Source organism: Pangasianodon hypophthalmus, chromosome 29, assembly GCF_027358585.1.
Source record: "Pangasianodon hypophthalmus isolate fPanHyp1 chromosome 29, fPanHyp1.pri, whole genome shotgun sequence".
In the NCBI taxonomy this organism is placed as follows: Eukaryota; Metazoa; Chordata; class Actinopteri; order Siluriformes; family Pangasiidae; genus Pangasianodon; species Pangasianodon hypophthalmus.
Window position 1 is genome coordinate 12,417,621 of NC_069738.1, and position 22,999 is coordinate 12,440,619.

Here is a 22,999-nt window from a genome sequence, read left to right on the forward strand (position 1 = left end):
ACTAGTGGTTAGGCCACAGCACTCTCACTGCTGCAGCCTGGGTTTGATTCCTGGCCAGAGAACCAACTGCAGCCTACTGCACCTGAGACAACCTACTGTGTTGAGTGCAACAGTGCGCTCTCAGTGCCGGTCCCAAGTCTGGATGAAATTGCGGAGGGTTGCGTCAGGTTGGGCGTCTGGTGTAAAAACTGTCCCAAATCAAATACTTGGACCAACAATCCTCTGTGGCGACCCGTAACGGGAGCAGCCGAAAGAGGAACAACAACAAACAGAAGAAGAGCGGGAAATAGCCTACCTCTTTACTGTGGCAGAACACGCAGCTTCCTTTTTTTCCTAGGCCAGGCGTGTCAACATCAGCATTTTTGTGAGCCTTTGAAGGCCACTTGAGATCTTCCACGCCAACCTTGCTAAACCATGTCTTCATGGAGCTCGCTTTGTGCACAGGGGCATTGTCATGCTGGAACTGGTTTGGGCCTTTGAGTTCCAGTGAAAGGAAACTGTAATGCTACAGCGTACAGAGACATTCTATACAATTGTGTGCTTCCAACTTTGTGGCAACAGTTTGGGGAAGAACCATGTATGGGTGTGATGGTCAGGTGTGCTCATACTTTTGGCCCGATAGTGTACATTCACTACTTGCCACCGTGGGGATGTCAGCTAGTGGGGGTGGTGGAAAAACCACTGGAAAATAAATGCAGGCAGACGGTTAAAAAAAAGCTGTCTAAATGTAATATTTCAGAGCCTATTCTACAGTCAACGGCATGATTACAAATTCTTTTGCTTTAATGGAACAGGATTCAATGAAGGGATTCACTTTGATATCACTTCATATGAAGTATATGAGCTCATGAGTTTAGAACAACTAGTGCAAAACCTTTTTAAATTACGTACTTCTGAATCCTTTTCAAACAAGTGTCTGACTTGCACTGCAAACAGCAGATAGGCCATTTTAACCAGTGTTAAGAGATGTGAGCCCAGGCAGGCACTATACTACATGAAACTGGTGTGAAAGTGTTGAGTAGTAGGCACTATGGTTCGTTTTAATATTATTTTTTGCAACTTCACATAAGCTGAATGAAACAATGCAATGGGCCTTAAGTTTTATAACCTGTGTCCTAGTGACGTTTGTGACTGACAAGACTAAAATTGAAAGAAGCTGAGGTGACGGTGTAAGACACTGTCATCCAGGGCCTACAGCAAACCTTGAATTCACACTGGACATGTTTATACTTCTGCATGAACAGTATTTACATCACAATGCAGAGAGAGGGTTTATGGGTAAGAGTGGTGTACAAAGGTGCACTGACAGAGGCGTGTGCTATCGTCCCAAAAGTTAAAGCATGTCGTGTGTATCTACGGTGATGTGCATCAACCAGCCTTCATGTGAACGCTGACTGTTTGAGGTAGAGGGGTGTGAAATGCTATCACCAGAGATTGCAACCCTTCTTCTATGGGTTTTTATTAAGGGGTTCAGAGTAATATAGCAGAAACTACATCTCAGATGTAAACAATAACATTTCCCCTTATTGCATTTTCCAAACTGAATATCTATAAGCTTTTCCTTTTTCCTGTGTTTCATGTTTGTGAAACACAGAACTCTCCATTGTTTTCGGCTCTGAGATCTTTTTTGCTTTGCCTTTCCTGTTGTATACGACAGCGTCCCCTAGTGTACGTGCTAGTATTACATGCAAGTATGAAGTTGGACATCTACGCAAGCATCCGTGCGTGACACCCTGATGTGGACCAGGCCTAAGTCATATGCACCAGGTCACTACTGCCTGGTAAATCCACACTGCACTTATTCCATGCCATGCAACAGACGTTGTGCAAATACGAACTCCACAGAAGATTCCGACTCCCCTTCATGTGCATGGCCTTGGCTCTAGACTATATCATCTCGCAGCCTATTTAATTCCATTATTTCTGATGATTGGTCATTAGCTGGTCTTTTCAGCGTAACGGATAAAAGTAGTTGTAGAAAAAGGCAAACTGAGATTATATTCTTAGAACTCTGCATTACTTTACTTACAAATTAAACAAATCCTCATTCCTACTTCTGTTCTTCTGTTAACCATTTCCAGGGACCATTGTACAGTATGTTGAAGCATTGTGAAACAGAGATAGAACTGGTGGGTCAATTATTCAGTAATTGAATTCCAGTAACCACTTCAGTGATGAACCAGGAAACAAGGCTGCCATCCCTGACTCTGAGTCTTTTGGTAAACTGGTTGTTCAGTTTAAGCTGGACAACCAAAGACCTGGAAAAGGGGCAGAGGAAGCAATCCCTGTTTAAACATCAGATGATATTTGTATCCTCACTGAATGATGTTGGCCATATACAATTGGCAGAGCACCAAATAGACACCCTCAGCATGAACCTAATTGGCAGCGTCAATGTCATCTCCCAGTCACATGCCAAACGGTAGTCAAATGTCTTCAGGAGATGTGACAATCAGGGATAACTGAACCTCCAGAGAGCCTTTGGGCTTTTCCACTGGTGCCCAAGAAATGAAAGAAACTAGACTCCCTGGCTGTCGTGAAGAGAGCAAGGGCTCAGGAGGCAGGCATGACAGAGAGCGCGAGCGTGAGCGGGAGAGAGAGAGAGAGAGAGAGAGGATCTGTTTATTATCTTTTACCATGCTTTTCAGTAACAATTTTTCAACATACATAGCTGTTTCCAACTACCAGCAATGAAGTTTATTAGCAGTGCCACTTGATGAACAATTAAAGATGCATTATTGGCATTTTCCCAGTATGTGAACTATGCAGTGTTTGTTCATTATATGAGGTGAGTCAAATGTGATGTGAGAAAACTAATAACATTAATTCATATTACAATACAAGGACTCAAGAGGACTGAAGGTTATGGTAAATCATACATATTCCAAAAAGGTGTGACTCATGGTTTCTTTCTAAAGTTTCACTGACGTGTTTTGAGAAGTAAAAAGATTATTAAATTTATGTAAAAGGTAGATGTAGCCACGTGAAAAGTAATCCCATTTTAAACATGGGAGGACTGCCTAGGTGAATGAGACTACCTGACTCAACACTCAGATTACAGTTTGGTCTTAATTATCCGGACACACCTGATGTGGGGTGTGTTTCCTACAGACAATTGTCCTGAATGTAGTTCCAAGTAATCCAAGTGGCTTAAAAATTGTTTCTGACATTGGGTTAGCCAGGGACAAACCAAAGTAAGGTCTGAAATATAACTGTTCAGATAGTTCATTGTTCAAATGTTCATGCTAATACCTGGATGTTGATTAATTTGTGATCTCTATGATTGCCATACAGCTGTACATTAATATATAATGAATATAAATGGCATGGTGGCGTAGCAGGACGTATTGCTACCTCACAACTCTATGGTCCTTTGTTCGAACCTCAGCTCAGGATCCTGTCTGTATGGAGTTTCTCTGCATTTTCTTCCTGTGTGTATGTGGGTTTCCTCCCACCTCCCCAAAGCATGCAAGTAGGTAGATTGACTACAATAAATTGCCCTTTAGTGAATGAGTGTGTGAATGAGGTCTGAATGATGTGAATGTCCTGGCCTCCTATTCCCGGTGTGTCTCCTTGCTTCACACCCAGTGTTCCCATGATAGGCTCTGGATCCACTGTGACCTTGACCAGAATAAAGCAGTTCAGGAAGATGAAGATAACAAAGATGCATTAAAAAAGAAATGTGGAACTCTCAAACCTGTTATTTCATACTAACAGATGTAAGTATTCAATTCAATTCTTTTTGTATAGCAATGGGACATTTAACAATGGACTTTGTCACAAAGCAGCTTGACTGAAATCCAGATATAAATTTTAAATTTGTCCCTAATGAGCAAGCCAGAGCCGACAGTGGTAAAGAAAAACTCCCGGAGACAACATGAGGACGAAATCTCAAGAGAACTCAAAAGGGAACCCATCCTAATCTGGGTGAAACCGGATAGTGTGATTATAAATAATCTCGCTGCTGTAACTGTATACTGTAGAGTCAAAATTGCTAATTGTGTTAAGAAGAACTTGAGTATGAGCATCAGAGTCATTTCTGGATTCATCTTAGTTTTAACTTTAAGTCTATTGTATCAAACTGAAGTTATTAACTGCTCAATGAGTAGAAAAGTAGAAAATAAAATATATGAGGCAAAGTGTCTAAAATTAGAGAGCCAAAGGCTTTTGCTTAGTAGTATGGAATATAAGCTTTTAATTCATTACACCCCAAAACGTGATCTCCGCTCTTCCAGTTCTGCATACTATGGGTGATAGGGCCTTTTCTTCTTATGCTCCAAAACTGTGGAACTCCCTTCCATCTGACCTTAGACAAGCCCAGTCTTTTAGTGTATTTAAATCTTCTCTTAAAACTTATTTCTTTAGGATTGCTTTTACTAGATTACTTTGTTTTGTTTTTGTTATTTAATTATTATTATTATTACTATTATTTTTTATTAATAATTGAATTGTATTTTATTATTAACTGTTTTTTTTTACATGTCTATATACTCTTAATTAATGCGCCTTGAGATGCCTTTTTAAAGGCGCTATATAAAATAAAGTTTATTATTATTAACACGTCTTACAACATGCAGAATCCCTCGACAGAGTGATTGTCACCCAGGATTATCAAGTCCAAACCCAAGTATTATACTGTTTTATTGAGAGGATATGGGAGGTATTTGTTGCTATTTGCATTAGTGTTAAGTTAGGCATTGTGAATGTCAGCAGAGCTTAGTATACTCAGCTGGCTGTAGATGGTTTATGAGCAAATGTCTGAACAATCCAGTGTCCCTAATTCCACACCACATATGTGTTTTTTTTTTTTTTTCAATGTTAGTTGAGTCATCAATGGGAGTTGGTTCAACAGGGCTAACAGATCAAAAGTTGATTCAATCTTTCTTGTAAAAACACTTCACAGTAACAAAGGGCCAATCATTCTGAATGACGATAGTGAAAAATATGATGACTCAGTGACCTCCAGGTTCCCTTGAACAACATGTTGTGGGGGCAGCGGATATGTATAAAATGTAGATGTTTCAGAAAGTCATTATTCTAATTTGTGTGTGGAGTTTCTTTAGGTCTCATCTATGTATATTTGTATTTGAATACATCCCAGTTTCGAATATTGCTCTATCCACCTTTGACTACAGAACAATCAAATCAAGAAAGTGAAAAATGATTGAGGAAAGAGACTATAGGTATCAGGTTACAGATGAGTTTTATGTTCCAGCCCACATCCGCAACAAGAACATTGACACAACATACAGTGTTGTGTAAGCAGTTCTAGGAACAGCAGTTCTGCAGTGTACTACAAGTATCATTAGTGCCTACATCAAAATAAACAATGTCATGGACAGCCTTGTGATGATGATGGTGCTTATTTGCATGCATGTGCGTGTGTGCATGTTTATTAATACAATGATAAGAGCTCATACTGTAGTTTTGGTTCTTCTGCCTCCTGGGAAGAAAGGTGTTCAAACCTATTTGGCCTATTTTACAATGAATGGCATTTGTAAATGGAGCACCAATCTTGCTTTAGTGACATTAATGAATTCTCTGTTAGGATCTGTCATTCCCTACGTATTTACTACCTTTTTTACACAGAGCATAAGGTGCATACACAGCCAGAGTCCGAGTTTCTGCTTGGCTTTACAACAAAATCTCTCTTCGGCCGTAAAGCCGCTAGGTTCTTTTTCTGCTAGCGTTACTGTAAATACCCATTCGCTGAACTGATTTTCAAGTGGTTAGCCTGACTTACCAGGTTGCAGTAAAGGCAAAACAGTAAATACACAAGTCCACCTTCAAAGCCTGGATAAAATGACAGAAGGTCATGGGATTACGCAGAGAGTTGCATACTGGACTTGGGAAATCATGAGTCATACTTACAGGTCTGTTTCGTTGAGAGAGCTGGAAATCCTGTGGTCTTGTTTATAGGTTTATTACTAAGACTCTTGATCAGGGTTTTTACATAAAAAGTTGTTCTTGATGTAGGTCTCAGTCACTCAGATCACATACTAAAGGTGATAATCACTTTTTCCACCAATAGTTTGTGCTACATCTTGGACCACCATGAAGAATTCTCCACTCCCAAGTGACAATGAATGACATGCAGTTACAGTTATTGTCCAACAACACCAAACATTTAACTACAATTAGATCCATGTATATCAACATAAACATATTTAATAGAGATGACATGATACCAATTTTTCTTTTCTGATACTGTATTGAAACCTTGAGTATCAGATGATACTGACACCCATCCAGTGTTTTGTTTAAAAACTACTAAGCTTTAAATTTTTAAAAAAAATTAACTGAAGCACTTCACAGTTGAATTCTTTCACACAAAAACTTACTTACATTGTAAATATAAAAAATATAGTGAAGTACAAAGTATAAATATAATAAAATCAATCCTAACAGTCAAGTCTCTTTATATGTAAACATTTCCAATTTCAAAAATGAATTCTTTTTCCAAATCTGATTCCAATCTTTACCATTTGTTACAGGATCCAATATGTGATATGGTTTCTCCAATATCCATTCCACCATTTTTGCTGGTATCCACTTGATACCCATACTATTTAACATGCTAGCTGATGTTATAACAACCTAAGAAGCCACAGATCCTAAATTATTTACTATTGCAATAGTGGCGTTCAATGAAACTGAATCCTGGGTTTAATTTGAATTTTTTTTAAGTGACAATACTTTCCAGTAATATCAGATAATGTTTCATGTCTATTGGAAAGTCTTGAAACTAGTTGCCAATTTGGACTGTTTCGTTCTTGCAAAATGGAAATACATGAAGAGAAAATTGTAGTTGCTTTCACGTTGGCTTATACTGTTCAGCCGTTTGGGTTCTTCCAAGCCTGGTGTTTCAACAGATTTATGAGATTTTGTATCCTGGGATGTGATCACTGTTTCTGAATTACTCATCATCTTGAGAAAATTCCAAGAGACATTCAGTTGTGATTATTGTATTGATATTTTGCCAATTTGCTCAAATAATAATAAATCTGTATAGATACACTGCATAAAACTGGGTACATGAGATGGATTCTTCCCATGCAATTGTACATCTTTAGGCACAATAATAATAATAATAATAATAATAATAATAATAATAATAGGACACTATTATTATGCACTATTATGCACTGTAAACAAGACAAAGATCCATAGTTGGGTTAAACACGAGATGGATGTGAAGTGGATATAGCACAGGACATGATGATTAAATCCTGGGGATTTATCTGTATTTAAACAGAGCATACCCCATGAGACCGATTCAACAACAGGAAACAAATTAACAAAATTTACAGGATGCTAAGAGGAAACAAAGGGGGAAATGAATTAGACAAACCAGGTCACAAACCAAACATAAATGTTTAAATACAGAGAAAAAAAGGCAAGAAATGTGAGTGAAGTCAAAAAGTCAAGGCTACTTGTTTTTGATATAAGCCATCCTGTACATCTTCCATTGTCCATCTTCCATGCAAAATTTTATTTATACATCTTAATAGTGTACATTATTCATGTTTTCAGGTAAAGGAGTACCTGAGACTTCTTTGTCCATTTTCCTGCATGGTCAATCCACATTTCCTCAGTGACCACTTCTCACTTTTTGACTTCCTCTCTCCATTTCTACCCGTGATTACTGTCCGTACAGAATTTCTGTCAGAAGCAGAGCAACTGAAACGAATCACCTTGTTACTAGAGCATCAAGAAAAGAAAAGAAAAGAAAAGTGTGCTAGATTATGCTACTGTTTCAGAGGACCTCCTTAGTTGTTCTTGTCAGGAAAAAAAGGACTTGTGTCATGAAAAGGTGCAAATTCTATTGTCTAAAGGGTCAAATGAAATGAAATATTGTTTAATTATCCATGAGTGTACTCTTCTGTGTAATCAGTCTCAGGGCATATAACCTAAAGTGTGTACCAATCAGTTAGTGTTTAAACCAGGTAGCCCCTTGTAAACTGCCTGCCAAAATTTAGATACCAAACATGATTTGGCTGGTTGACCATGTTTGACGTAAGTGGAACATTTATGGTAAGTTGATCATTTCCCAAACCTACTAATCCTTAGAATTTAATTATAGCACAATCCATAATCCTCACGACACATTGTCTGAACAGATCCCATAATTATGGATTCTGCAAAGATTTTTTATCTAGATCTAGCTCTTGTAACAGGTCACTGGACAGTTGTTCTCCTACATTTTCCTAAAACCAATCAATAACATCATGTTGTAATACATTTTAGCTATGTGGGCATTTAAGGGTTAAATTTGCCTATCATTATTTAATATATTGGTCAAACAAGACCATTTTACGTGACTTAAAGCACCATTATAAGCCCAAGAAAATGTTAGCATGTTAGGATACAAAAACAGTATGTTAAAACATTACATACTGATTAAATGCATTCTTTATAGAAGAGACAACATATAGTACACACTGGATTTGTTGAGTATCTTATCTCTGCTATGGCACACTTTATGGTAAAACTTGCAAGGCTGCTTTGTGAAAAATATTAAACAGTAACTATTAGTAGAGTAGATAACCTCCAAATCCTACACATTCTACACATTTCTCCTGCTTCATATTTTGTACACTGTGTTAGCAAAATATACTGATCCACAATTTTCCTCATTTCAGACCATACTGGAGCTATGTGACGTGCACTCGTTAACACACGCCAAGGTGAAAGTCAGTGTCGTGTCACTTCTTTTTTCCCCCTTATCCTTATTATTAATATTAGTATTATAAAAATGTGAAATGAAATTTTAAAGGAATGTTGTTAAAGCTAGATTAGCATTATAAATTCCATTTGTAAATTTCATTTGTTGTAAAATTATTATTATTAAAATAAAAAACTACACCCTTCATCACACTAAAGATTGTTATAATTTTCCAGAACCTTGCACCTATACCAGACTAAAAATAATTAACCAAATAATAATAATAAATGATTAGCAAACAAATAACTAAATGACTAAATGACTATTTTTTTTTTTGGTACTATTAGTTAAGTAGCACAAATGCAGAAGGACATCATTAGGGTGCATAAGCTTAAACTGGATCTGAGGGCCATTTTGTAGCTTTGATGGTACATATACATTGTTGATACCTTAAAACTGTACAGTACCATGTTCCCTGTCTGTGTAATGTGGAAATTTCTTCATGTTCACCTTTTTCAAGAAGATGTTTGAGAGAAAACTGTAGTCTGCTACAGTAATATTAGTGAAGTAATCTTAGTTAAAAAATTACTTGTCTCTGATAAGCCTTGGAGTTGGACAGGTATTTTTCTGTATTGTTCCTGAACTGGATCCAGTTTCATGGTGGCTACTGGTTCTTATTAATACAGGTGAGTCAAGAGGGTGTGGCCAGATCCTAACCATTACTGAGTCTCTATGTAGCCAGAGGAGGAGCAATGCCTAAACAAGGGATGGACACAGGTGGTATATACATGCTGCAGACTGACAAAAGTGTGTTAGAGAAATATAGAAAGAGACCGAGTGTAGGTAGAAGAAATAAGTATGTGAGAATAGTCTCAAATTTTACAGGCCAAAAGACTTCCAAGGTCAGAGAGGACAAGCAGGTGACAAAAAGACGCAGGACTAAAAAAGGCCTAACTAGTGAAACCTCTCCAACATGGCACTTTTACCAAGGCTGAGCTTTTTCGTCACCATACTATTAATATTCAGTACTTCGTGCTGCGCTGACCTGTTAAGGAGCAGCAGCGAGAGTGGCAGCTCATCCAGCAGTAGCACGGAGTCAGAAAGTACTGCCAATGCTTCCTCAACCGTCACCACACTGCCAATTGTCACCTGGAAATGGCACCATGTGGAAACCCCGTACTTGGTGGCGCTATGGGTCTTTGTCTGCTGGCTTTGCAAACTAGGTAAGCCAACACTGACATCCTGCTTTGGCTAATGATAGGACTGATAGGAGTTACTTTACTGAGAGAAATACAATGACATGGAGATGGCATTGCTTCCACAGAGGCAGATTGCTGAACATTTTCTTTTCATATCACACTCTAAGCTTGAATGTATTCTGCAGGTTTAATGTAGTCAGATTAGTTTCAATTCCACTGTCATGTTTCAAGTCATGATGATATGATGAGGTGATATGTTATAACTAGTGGACTAAATAAGGTATCACTAGATAGGCTGGTACTCATTAACAACTCTTGCTTTGGAAACTCACAGCAAATTTAACACCAATTTAAGTTTTGGCCACAGAACTAAAACACTCTCTTGTGTGTGGTTTTTTTTTTTCTTTCTTTAACCATGCCCTGCAGGCTGTTTGTATATTTAATAACCCAGTGCACACAAACCGGTTCAGGAAATATCCCTCTGTCTGCAGTGAATTAATGCATGACATTATGATTTTTTTCCTCCTCAGTAGCCACTCTCACTACCAGTGGGTTAATAATGGATGCTTTAAATAACTAATGGCTCACTTGTGTAATTGCATGTCCTTGAAGCTGTGAGATGCTGTGTGACGTTGGCTTCAGCAGCACTGCCCCCGCTGTATATTATTCAGAGTACTTAAATGCTTTTGGTGAGAGAGAGTAAAGAGTCCGACACACAAATCCGTGAATATAATACTCTAGAACTTGACAATACAAGAAAGAAACATTTGACTTCCACTGAAAAGCTGACTAATGTGTGTAAAACAAATATATCTACGGTGAATTACAAACATACCTGTATGAACTCCATTGTAATGATTGACATGAGTCTTTCATAATGTCTGCTTTTGATTTAATACAATTCAACTGCTGTAATTTCATAGCGCAGAAGAATACTGTGACGTAAATCAGCTTCACGGACCAGGATTAGTCCCAGTTTTCAGTGCAAATCCATTTCAGTGTATGAATAACCTTAAATCTGTTTCTAATTGAAAGGAAATGATATAATATCATACTAAACTCTGTTAGCCTTCGCACCGGAAGGCTCACTAACAGACGTTTGGAAAGACTTGTGTCAATCATTAAAATGAAGTTTCCTCAGCGGACATGAGCGTTAACTTTAGGAAAGCTTAGGAAAGCATTAGGGAACTTGTTGAATTATTTGAGATCAGTAACAAAAAATGTCTAGTTCAAGGTCGTTCCTTTTGTGCAGATTGCATGTGGGAAATGAAACACGTATACCATATAAAATAAAGTGAAACATCACCAACTGCTTGTAGAGAAAAGAGTAATGGTACTCTCAGTTTTCTACAAAACAAAGGTGCATTTGTTAAGACAAAGTATCCACTCTGAGTAAGTGGTCCAAAAAACATATTCTGTATCAAAGTTGGTATGTCTGGCAACTTTTTTTTTTTTTTCCCTAAAATATCAAACATACCATCTTCAGTGTGACAATCAGTCTGTGAAACATGTACCTAGGAATGCATACACCGTTGAGGAGAAAAATGAACTCAGCCATAAATCAATAACATCGGATGATATCTTGTCATATAACCCACATTATTGTTCAATCACTGGCGAGATTTTCACTAGAAAATGGTCATAATATAAATAAAGGAGTTACAGATTTGTCATATTAAATGATTAACTGATTTTTATAATGTTTCAACTGATTGATTTGCATTACTAAATGCCATAGTTGATGACTTTTATAAAAATGTTACACAATCTGACGTATATATCACCAAAAAAACAGCATCAGCTCACTGCCTAGAACGTAGTGAATGATAAACCAGCTCAAACATTCACACACAGAGTGTTCCTTGCGCTTTTAATAATAATGGCAAATAAAATGTTCAAGAACATTAAACTGGCAATGATCCTGTTTAAGATGGTTCTCAAAGCAGCATAGCCAGGGGGTGTGTGATTTCTATTTTACTTGTTTATTTTTAAAATATTGTTCCAGTGGTGCAAATCACAACTCACCATTATCAAATTTATAATATATAATATGTAATATAAGTTTTGTATAACATTATCAAAGTTATAACTTTATAATATAATATTTTATAATGAGTTGTTATAGTTATTAGTCACTTGTGTTAGTGGTCACTTTTTGAATTGAACAGGTTTAATTCAAATCTGAAGAACTCAAAAACAAGCAGTCCTTTAAATAACGTCAACTTCAATCTCGTCACATGATTTTAATATAAATCTAAAAAAACTATATAGCTTCAATAAATAGTCATAATACTGTATTATTGTACACATTTAACTAATATGCATGATATTCCAATAAATTGTGTTCATAAAATAAATCTATGGATTTTTTTTTTACAGTTTGAGAAGTTTGAGAAACCCTGCCTTATGGCACATGAGTAATTAAAATGTTTCATAAACGTGACACATTAGCTAGGACGGTTTTAGCCCTCTCCAGTCCATCAAGGTCAGTTTAAAAGGCTGAGAGTGGATTTCTCAAGAACTCTACCCTTAGGCTTTTGCACCAGTACTGAGCAGGGATGAAAGAAGTGTAGAAGTGTGTGTGTGTGAGAGAGAGAGAGAGAGAGAGAGAGAGAAAGAAAGAAAGAGAGACAGGACAACGAAGCAGGAGTGTGACAAAAGGCTACTTTCATGGGCACTTCTAGCCACTGAATAACTGTGCTGCAAGTGTAGAGAAGGCAAAAAGGACCTGAGACGGTGTTGTGTGCTCGACACAATGCTTCGCTCTACCCAGCTCTTTTGTTTGCTGGGGGTTGCATTTCTGATACATGCAACTACGCCTGTGGCTGAAAGACAGACTGGAGAGGTGACGCATAACCATGCAGAGACAAACTTAACAAATCTTCCTGTAGTGACATTGAGATGGGATCATGTGGAGACTCCTTACCTGGTAGTACTGTGGATACTTGTTGCCGGAGTGGCAAAGGTCTCTGGTATGTAGAAATACCATAAATAAAAGTATAGATACTTATGTGTAAGTAATTCTGAAACTGGGTTTAAACATCGTGTATAGCATATTACTTTAGAATTAAGAAGACAAACAGTTCAAACATTCATAAATATTAAAATATCCATCTATTGTGTGTGTGTGTGTGTGTGTGTGTGTGTGTCTGTGGTGTTTACGTGCCACCAGTGACGCTTCTTTCGTGTGTTTTGCTGTGACCAGTTGACACCAGATATGTTTCTAAAGAGTTTTTCCTTTCATTTCTCATAAGACACCGTGAGAGACCGTTACGATTACGTTTTAACCACCGGTTTATTTTACACCTGCTACGTAAAAATGCACGTCTTTTTTTCCACTTGTGCACGTTTCAGTGAAACATGATCTCTATAGAAATCCATTGAAATCCCACAATCACACTTTCCTTTGGGTGTGTAGGAAAAAATAATGTCATTATTAGGTTCATAATCCGATTTTGAGACTAGGTAGAGATAAATCAGAGTTCACAAATGAGCAAACTAGGCGGCCTGTCCCAAATGACGCACTTGCGGTCTCCCGGGAACACAATTGCACATGGTCATGAGGCCGTACAGCATCCTGTTCCTCACCGAAGGGTTTCAAAATGGCTGCACACGAGAGCCCACAACTCCTCATGACTGTGAAGGAGGACCAGTTAGAGTGAACAGCGAGGCAGATGAAACGAGAGAAAAATATCCTCAAATAAAGTCCTACAATTTTGTCTTTTGTTGTTACTTAAAAAAGTTGTCTTTAAGCAGCATTGCATTAGGGTTACAACTTATGCAAAAAAACAGCAGAAAAATCGATGATCAACCAGAAGGTTAAAGTTCAGGGATGAACTTGATGTTGACTTGACAGAGCCCACTCAACAAGCTGAAACAGTTCAACTTTGTTTTCACTGATTATAAAATGTTAAAAAGTTGAACAGTTAAGTGTGTAAAGGTTAACAGGTTAAAAGGTTAACAACTTAAAAATTATGTTTAAACGATAAAATGGTAAAAATGTCTAAACTTTATGTTTAAAGGTTAAAACTTTAAAAGGTTAAAACATGTTCAAAGATTAAAGTGTTAAAATTTTAAATTGTTAAGGCGTTAAAACATTCCTATGCTAACCCAGTTGGTTGCTAGGGTGTTGCTAGGTGATTGCTATATTAACCCAGCTGGTTGCTAGGGTGTTGCTAGGTAGTAGCTATATTAACCCAACTGGTTGCTAGGTTGTTGCTATGATATTCCAAGTGATTGATAGGGTGTTGCTTGATTCCCCATGTATATAATGTAATGATGTAATCATATTATGTAATGATGAAGTTTCATGTCTGTAGCTCCTATGGTTTGGTCTGCTGACTAAAAATAAAAGTACCCCAAAGTCTCCCCTAAGGAAAAATGACCCAAAAGCACAAGCACTCCATATGGGATCTGTACCAAAGATGATGTTTCTACGTCAAAAACTGCGACCCATGAAAACAGTACAAATTGTGAAATAGAATGATAATAATTAGAGGAAGATTATGGAGAACAGTATGTTGGCTCAGTCAAGCCAACATATTTACATACCTTTGATAATTATCCACACTAATCTACACTGTCTGTGTAGAGTTTCATGTTCTCCCTATCTCCATGCAAGTTTCCTTCAGGTTCTCTGGTTTCCTCCCACATCCAAAAATGCGCCATTAGGTGGAATGGCTATGTGGAAATTGCCCCTAGGTGTGAGTGTACGTATGAGTGCATGGTACCCTGCGATGGAGGGTGTGTTCCCACCTCGCGCCCAGTGTTCCTGCGTAAGGCTCCAGGTCCAAAGCGACCCTGATCAGGTTAAAGTGGTTACTGAAGATGAAGGAAATGTCCCTGGTGAAAAACCCATCTTAGTCTGACCAGCTACCAAATCACAGGTCAAGAGGATTAAGATGGTACCATCATAGATTAGTTGTTTTTAAGGAAATAACTTTTACTGATAAATATAGACAAGAAATAAGGAAGCGAGTGAATAACCTACCAAACATAATTGTGACAGATACATGATTAGATACGAAAAAAGACATGAAATAGATCAATGAGTAAAGTACTATATCTATTAAAAGACAGGGGACTGTGGCAGATGAGACTGAGGTAAAGATGCCAGATATCTCATGAAAGGTATCAGTTATAATGCTCTATAAATAATCAACAGAGTGCAACAAAATGCTTCAATCCTGTTTCTCTTTTTTTGTTGCTGTTTTTTTTAAGGGTATTAAACGTGTAAGTGTGACCAGGGTATGTACAATAACAAGGCCGTGATTAACTCGTCATGGCACCATATAGAATACAGAATAAGCATAAATCAAACCAATGTGCAGTGTTTTGTGTTCGTGTCTGAATGATTGATATGGGTTAATCCCATACAAGTTCAGTTTTGGGGCTACAATTTCTCAATTCCTTCCCCTTACCATGAAATAATCAAAGGCATTGGTGTGAGCATAGACCTTAAAATCTGAATGTTCTCCTACTATGAAAATGTAATTATTACAAGCGATTATTACAAGCGATATTTCACCTCCCCCAGTGTCACTAATGCTCTTATGGCTGAATGATCAAATCCCCACAGCCACACTCCAAAATCTAGTGGAAAGCCTTCCCAGAAGAGTGGAGGTTATTATAACAGCAAAAGGACACTAAATCTGGAATGGGCTATTCAAAAAGCACATGTGGGTGTGATGGTCAGGTGTCCACATACCTTTGGCGATATAGTGTAGACCGAATGCATCCTGGGATTATTTTGCAAACCGGTCAACCTTCAGGTTACTCTGTTGGAAGACTGAATAGGTTCACAGTCTCCATTTTCACAGAAATCACACACAAAATGCATTAACCTACCAATCCTGGAAAGTATGAATAATGGGAATACTGAGAAATTAACCGAACATTGGTAAATATAGTTCTTGTAAATCCCATGATCAGTGTAGGCAGAACCTAAATCTGGAAGATGGTCTGCTTGATTCCAGATATTGTCTGATGGAAGAGCTCTGAAGATGATGAAGTGTGAATTATCTTCTCTCTCTCCTTTGTGCTGGAAAGAATAGTTTCAGTTTGTTTATAAAAGTGTCCCCATTCTCTCAGACATCTCGCCAGACTGAATCTAAGCTTCCTTTTTGGGGACCAAGGTAGCGGTCCTGGTAGTGGTAGGGGTAGTGGTAGTGCCTGTCAGTATCTGCTTCATGCCACTGGCACACAGATAACACAGACAGCACTTTGGGCTAATTTTGGTTTGATTCTCTGAATAATGCTTAGACTCATAGCAACCCTCTCTGCAATAAGGTAGTGTGCATTACATGGCAAGTGATGTGGTTCTCTTGTGTAAGGAATCTTAGGTATAAAGGGTGATATAATCTGTATAAATTATCTTCATTGATTTATACAAATTAATCAGTTTCTCAATCTCTTTGCAGTGATACAAATGAATACCTGGCTCAAAAGCTTTTTTCCCGAGAGTGGACTCCTGATCATCTGTGGTTTTATTCTGGGTGGTATCGTCTGGGGTGCTGACAAGGTACAGACATTCTCACTCAGCCCAAGAAACTTCTTCTACTTCTTACTGCCACAGATCATCCTGGACACGGGCTACTTCATGCCCAACAAGCTTTTCTTCAGCAACCTGGGTGCCATCTTGGTTCATGCTGTTATTGGGACAGTCTGGAATGCAGCTGCAGTGGGGGTCAGTCTGTGGGCCTGCTATCTAGGAGGAGCTATGGGTATATCTGAGTGTTTTCTTAAAACCTCACACTAAACCTCATCTGGCATAACTAATTTGGTAACATACAGTATGCAGTGTGAGGATGCTTTGACCATTTGTATCTGCTCATCAGGTGAACTCGACATCGGACTGTTACAGTTTCTGCTATTCGGCAGCCTGCTTGCTGCTGTAGATCCAGTGGCTGTGATTGCTGTGTTTGAGGAGGTGCATGTAAATGAAGTGCTGTTCATCTGGGTGTTTGGAGAGTCGCTGCTCAATGACGGAGTCACAGTGGTTAGTCCATGCATCCATGCAAGTTATCATGGCTTAATATGTGACGCCTTTGTCAGTTTTTAATTTTGATCTCTGTCTCACTTTGCTTCATTTTCACTTAACAGGTGCTGTACAATGTTTTTGATGCCTTTGTGTCACTGGGAGGGGCAAAGATTAATGCTGGTGAAATCATCAAAGGCATAGGTGTGGGCAGAAACCATAAAATCTGAACATTCTCATTCTATGAAAATGTAACTACAGTCGATCATATTTGCTTTCCAGACCCATTTCAGCTTTTTTCCCTACATCTTTCTTTTTTGTCTCTCCTTTTTAGTCTCATTTTTTGTAGTGGCATTTGGAGGTTCATTAGTTGGCGTTGCGTTTGCCATCATCATCTCACTGTTGACCAAGTTTACGGGGAAAGTTCAGATCATTGAGGCTGGTTTCATCTTCGTGCTTGGCTATCTGTCTTACCTCACAGCCGAGATGCTTTCACTCTCTTCCATCCTTTCGTAAGAAGATATTCTTCACCAGCTTTTTGATATAATCAATGCGTTTTTTTCATCAAATGGCACACTAAAGTATCTTATACAATGACTATATGACTTAGTAATTAGAAGATACAACCTTACGCTGAATGAGAAATAGCAGGCAATCTTTGCATCATTTCAACCAGCAGTGACTGTTGTTGCATATCACTATGACTTCTTTGACTTGTTTTTTCTTGTGTCTTTGACAAGCCTTTAACTGTTCCTTTTATAGAATCACTTTCTTCGGTGTTTGTTGCCAGAAATATGTGAATGCTAACATGGATGAAAAGTCTGTTACTACAGTGCGGTACGCTATGAAAGTATTTGCAATTGGCTCAGAGACCATGATCTTTGTCTTCTTGGGTGTCACCGCCATCGATAATGTCATCTGGGTGTGGAATACTGGCTTTATTCTCCTTACACTGCTCTTCGCTCTAGTCTACAGATTTATTGGTGAGTTGGTTGGGTTACATTAAGGTTGAGTTCATCTTAAAGAAAGAGTAATATCATTATCAGATATCATTACCTTTTATTTAAGACCCTTCACTTCTATGTCTGTGTGGTTTCTGTTGTGTGTTGAATCTCCAGGTGTCTTCGCCTTGACCTGGATTCTAAACCAGTCTAGACTGGTTCCCATAGAGACCATTGATCAGATAGTGATGAGTTATGGTGGATTGCGTGGGGCCGTGGCATATGGGTTGTCAGCTTCATTAGATGAGACCAGGATTAAAGAGAAGAACTTAATTATCAGCACAACACTCATTGTGGTGTACTTCACCGTCATCCTTCAGGTACAACTATCACTTCATTACCCAAGTACTACATTCAACATCAGTAGATAAAGTACACTATATGGCCTGGATTGTATGTGGACACCTGACCATTACACCCATATGTTCTTGTTCAACATCCCATTCCAAAGGCATGGCATTAATATGGCATGGCCAACCCCCCCACCAATGCAATGCTGGAACAGGTTTGGGGTCGCTTAGTGCCAGTGAAGGGAAATTGTAATGCTACAGCATATAAAGACATTATAGACAATCGTGTGCTTCCAAGTTTGTGGCAACAGTTTGGTGAAGAACCACGTATGAAGGTCCCGGTCAGGCATCCACATACGCCTGGCATTTTGGCATCAGTTACACTATAATCTTTTAATTTCTCAGGGTCTCACTATGAAGCCTCTTGTCAAATGGCTAAAAGTTAAGAGGGTGGCTCCATCTGACCTGAAACTTATTGAGAAAGTGAACAACAGGGTAACTTAACCTACAGCACTCATACAACAGAGAACAAAAAAACACAGAGAATCTATTTCAGAAACTCTACATGTACCAGCTTGACTGAATTGTATTGTACGTATTTGTGCCACAGGCATGTGAGCATATTCTGGCAGCAATGGAGGACATTTCTGGACGCATAGGAGATAACTGGTGGACCAGAGGGTGAGTGCTGGAACATTAAGAACTCAATATCATGACACTGCAGCATTTTTCTAAAAAACCTACTACGTTATGACTTAAATCTTTCTGATGTAAATCTTTCTTCAGATGGAAGCGGTTTGAGGAGACGTACATCACCTGGTTTTTGATGAAGGCAGAAGCCAGGAAAAACAACGACTACCTTTTCAGCATCTTCCACAAACTTAATCTGGAGGACGCTGTTAATTATGTTACCGAGGTATGAACTGAGATTACAAATGACCTGTTTATTTTATTTCAGATATAATATAACTCTCTGTACACAGGCTGATTAACCAAAGTTTCACTGCAGAGGTATAATGGGATGACAATAACCTAATAAAAGTCTTACTAACCTAATTATTATCTTACCTAATAAAAGTCTTACTTAAATATTATCTTATCACAGGGAGAAAAACGAGGATCTCTGGCTTTCCTGCACAACAATGAAGGCACTAATGTTAATTTTGAGAAAAAATTTGGTTTGGAGTTTTCTGGAGTGATGCCTGACATCACATCTGAGTTAGACTATGGCACTGACAACGTGCCAGTGACCTCCATCATGTGAGTGTACTGGATCTTATCAACTGTATATGGCACATGTAAACTCAGAGAAGCACTTTTTCCCCATATATAAATGAATACACTCTATAAAATGGTGTTTGGCTTGTGGGTCCAACGTCACCCAAACTGGGTTGATAACGGGCTGGTGACACAACATGCTGGGTTGGGGATGTGGACTTGAAAGACAACAGTAAAAACTCTGAAGAAATCAGCTACAGCTGCAAGAAATACATGTTTTTGTTCACTTTAACTTATGATCTAGTTGAACCATTTGAAAATATATTTCTTTATTTAACTAGACATTAATATAGGCAATAACTTTTTTTAATGTGTAGTTTGTCTCGAGAGCCAGTGTTAGCGTACTGGCAAAAAGTATGCTAGTTAACAATATTTGAGGGGAAAATATGTCTGAAATATCATAATTTCAAAAAAGAAAATTTTAAAGGTTTAATTAAATTACTTAATCATGTTTACACTTAGCATTAAAATAACTAATTATGAGCTGCTACCTAACTATTAATGTTAATTCTAGCTAGTTATAAATTTCCTCACATTGTCTCTGGACCTTATCTCAGATAATTGGCTAGCACTCTGATCAAGTTAATTCCAGCTCTTTGAAATTCATCACATGTGATTTCAAAATGTACACAGATATGATATTGATGTCATGTTTTAGTTGTGTAAGGCTGCTTTTTTACTCCTGAAGAGCTTCCTGAATCTTCTTTTATGCTAATATGATATGTAACTAACAACTTACATGTAACTAACAACTTACATCCTATTTTTATCCATGAAAAAAAAAATCAACCCAGCATGCTGGATCAGCATCTCTGGGTTAAAACAACTCACGCTGGTTTCACAAAGGAACCGAAATTGGGTTGTTTTTAGCCTAGCTGTTTTCAGAGTGTATGTTCATTCTTCTACTAATGTAATATGACATAACATAGTATGAGAAAATTACAGCTTCTCTTCCATTGCTCTTAAGGTCATGTCCTCAGATCTGAGAGTATAAATATTCACCTGCATGCTCTATAGCTACAGTAATGAGAGTGAAAAATAAAAGTAAACATAGGACTGTTTATGAAAGACACACCACTATACATTCATTGTTGCCTTTTGGAGGTTAAACTGTCTCTTATAACCTTGGAAAAAAGTCGTCATTAATGACACACAAAATCCACAAACAAAATGTATACATTTGTTCTTTTTTTCCACGCAGACGGGACAACATTCCCTCTGTGTCTCTGAACATTCATGAGCAAGACACAAAAGCCATCAATGAGGACATCAATGCTCACCACTTACTGCAGCAACATCTGTACAGGAGCAGGAAAAATGTATGTCTATCATCCAAAAAAGGTCATACACACTCCCCTTCCCAGAAATCTCAGTTCCATACAGTAGCATGTTTTGCATTTCTCTCCACAGCACCGCCACAGGTACAGCCGTAGTGACTTCACCATCAACCAGAATGAAGATGAGGTACAGGAGATCTTCCAGAGAACCATGAGAAGTCGCCTGGAATCGTTCAAATCTGCCAAGATGGGAGTGACTCCTGCCAAGAAAATCACAAAGCATCCCAAGAAAGAGCCAAACCAGAAAGTGAGAGCTCTTTCTGAACACAGGATTGTAAAATCATAGACCGAAATCTGCTATTGCTTAGTGTGTAATACAATATACTCTATACGGCCAGAGGTTTGTGGACGCCTGACCATCACGCTCATATGTGGCTCTTCCCCAAGCTGTTGGCAAAAAGTTGGAAAAGTTGTCTAGAATGTCTTTGTATGCTGTAACATTACAGTTTCCCTTCAGTGGAACTAAGAGGCCCAAACCTGTTCCAGCATGACAATGCCCCTGTGCACAAAGCGAGCTCCATGAAGACATGGTGTGTGAAGGTTGGAGTGGAAGAACTTGAGTGTCCTGCACAGAGCCCTGACCTCAACCCCACTGAACACCTTTGGGATGAACTGGAACACCGACTGCACCCCAGACCTCCTCACCAACATCAGCGCCTGACCTCTTATTATAACAGCAAATATGGAACTACATCTGGAATAGGAGGTTCAACAAGTACATATGGGTGTGATGGTCAGATGTCCACAAACTTTTGGCCATATAGTGTATATATATATATATATAAATGTACTCTAATAATATTGTGTGCGTTTCCAGATGTCTAATTGGAAGGGTCAAGAAAACGCAGCCTATCCATATGGAGATGAAGGTAACGCGTTTTATTAGTATTTTAGTATTATTTGGATTTATCAATTTGAATTTCAAGTATGTATTAATAATGTTTTTTCCATTCTTGTACCCTGGTGAATATCTTATTTAGATTTCGAGTTCTCAGAAGTAGACAGTACGTCCAGTGGTGATGGAAGGGCTGCAGGTGGCACTTCCCCCTCGAGATACACAACTGGAGGTGAGCAATGGCATTCGTTCTGTTTATCAGCCCAGTGATTCTGAAATCATTTCACTGTAGACACTCCATTGTGGAGGAATTATTTTTTTCTCGAATGTTATGCTTCTTCTTTTTGTGTACCAGGCATAGAAAACCCAGCATTCATGCCAGAGATGGATGCTCCTCCTCCTCCATGGTTAACAGAGGCTGAGAACGACACGAGCGTGGCACCTTCTCAAAGGGCGCAGCGCCGCCTGCCGTGGAGTCCCAACAACCTGCGCCGCCTGGCACCTCTGAGGATCAGTAACCGCTCGACAGACTCCTTTCTGATGGCGGATGCTCCTTCCACGGAGGAATCATTCGAGGAACCATTTGAGGAACCACCTAAAAAGGATGGCACACATCTGTAGCCTTCATATTACTATTTAACATTAGCTTGCCACATCGTTGGATCAGGATTTGCCTGATGGCTATGAAGTATGCGTATGAATATGAGTACAATTAGCATACAATTTAGAGGTTAGTGTTTCTGTTATATTTAATTGCTTGTACTTGCTTATCTCCATCTGGTGAAGACATTCATATTAGCGGTTCCAGTGGTTACTTTTCACTCGAGTACTTTTTTCTTGGACGGTGGAAAGTTACAGGAATGTTCCAGTATCCAGTCCTGCAGTTGATAAATTATGTTGGAAATGTCGTTTTGAGTGTAATATTCATAGTATCCGTTCCATAACTAGATATGTGGTTTACTCCCAACAGCGTATAGGGAGGAAAAAAAGAACAATACTTTTATAGTAATGTTGAATGGATTAACGTCAACATATATTTTGCGTAAAAGCACTTGTACTTGAGGAAGTTATTATATACTTGATCTTTCTTTCTTTCACCAATAGGTGATCGATAAATTATTCTGAATTTCCCGACCAACATTCTATGATCTTGTTCTGCTCGTGTACTGATTCAGCTTCTGAGCTTGGTGTTATTTGTTATTTGCTCAGTGCATATAGCAAGCCTGAAATCCTCTGTGAACTCTCTCCATACTGAAACTTGTAAAATAAAGTGGATGGTTATTTATTTATCAAGTAAGTAATTTAATTCTTTATGTCTAAATATAACCCTCTATCTATGCTAATGTAATAAGAATTTGAATTTCTATATGCTGCCTAAATCTTCCGAAAATAATAAAATGTGATCTTTTCCAGATTAC

General features: G+C 38.3%; 1 protein-coding gene across 2 annotated transcripts; it reads left to right on the forward strand.

Annotated features, from left to right (window-relative positions):
- The first annotated feature begins 9,467 nt into the window (after nt 1-9,467).
- Nucleotides 9,468-22,995, forward strand: LOC113535059 (sodium/hydrogen exchanger 3). 2 transcript variants are annotated; one of them, XM_026928161.3, is made up of 16 exons: nt 9,468-9,888; nt 16,284-16,586; nt 16,701-16,861; nt 16,966-17,044; nt 17,175-17,352; nt 17,603-17,823; nt 17,959-18,161; nt 18,537-18,626; nt 18,742-18,812; nt 18,918-19,047; nt 19,237-19,391; nt 20,611-20,728; nt 20,820-20,993; nt 21,564-21,615; nt 21,727-21,813; nt 21,937-22,995. In XM_026928161.3, the coding sequence occupies exons 1-16, from the start codon at nt 9,639-9,641 to the stop codon at nt 22,200-22,202; spliced, it is 2,538 nt and encodes an 845-aa protein (XP_026783962.2). In that variant the 5' UTR covers nt 9,468-9,638; the 3' UTR covers nt 22,203-22,995. The 2 variants fall into 2 exon arrangements, with proteins under 2 accessions (XP_026783962.2, XP_026783963.3); XM_026928162.3 differs by lacking the exon at nt 9,468-9,888 and adding an exon at nt 12,367-12,836.
- The last annotated feature ends 4 nt before the right edge of the window (nt 22,996-22,999 follow it).

Bases quoted from the DNA above. Each gene is read 5' to 3' on its own strand.
- LOC113535059 (XM_026928161.3), top strand. From the start codon at position 9,639: ATGGCACTTTTACCAAGGCTGAGCTTTTTCGTCACCATACTATTAATA. The intron at 16,587-16,700 runs GTATATCTGAGT...TCTGCTCATCAG, and splicing joins CTATCTAGGAGGAGCTATGG to GTGAACTCGACATCGGACTG. The intron at 17,353-17,602 runs GTAAGAAGATAT...TTCCTTTTATAG, and splicing joins TCACTCTCTTCCATCCTTTC to AATCACTTTCTTCGGTGTTT.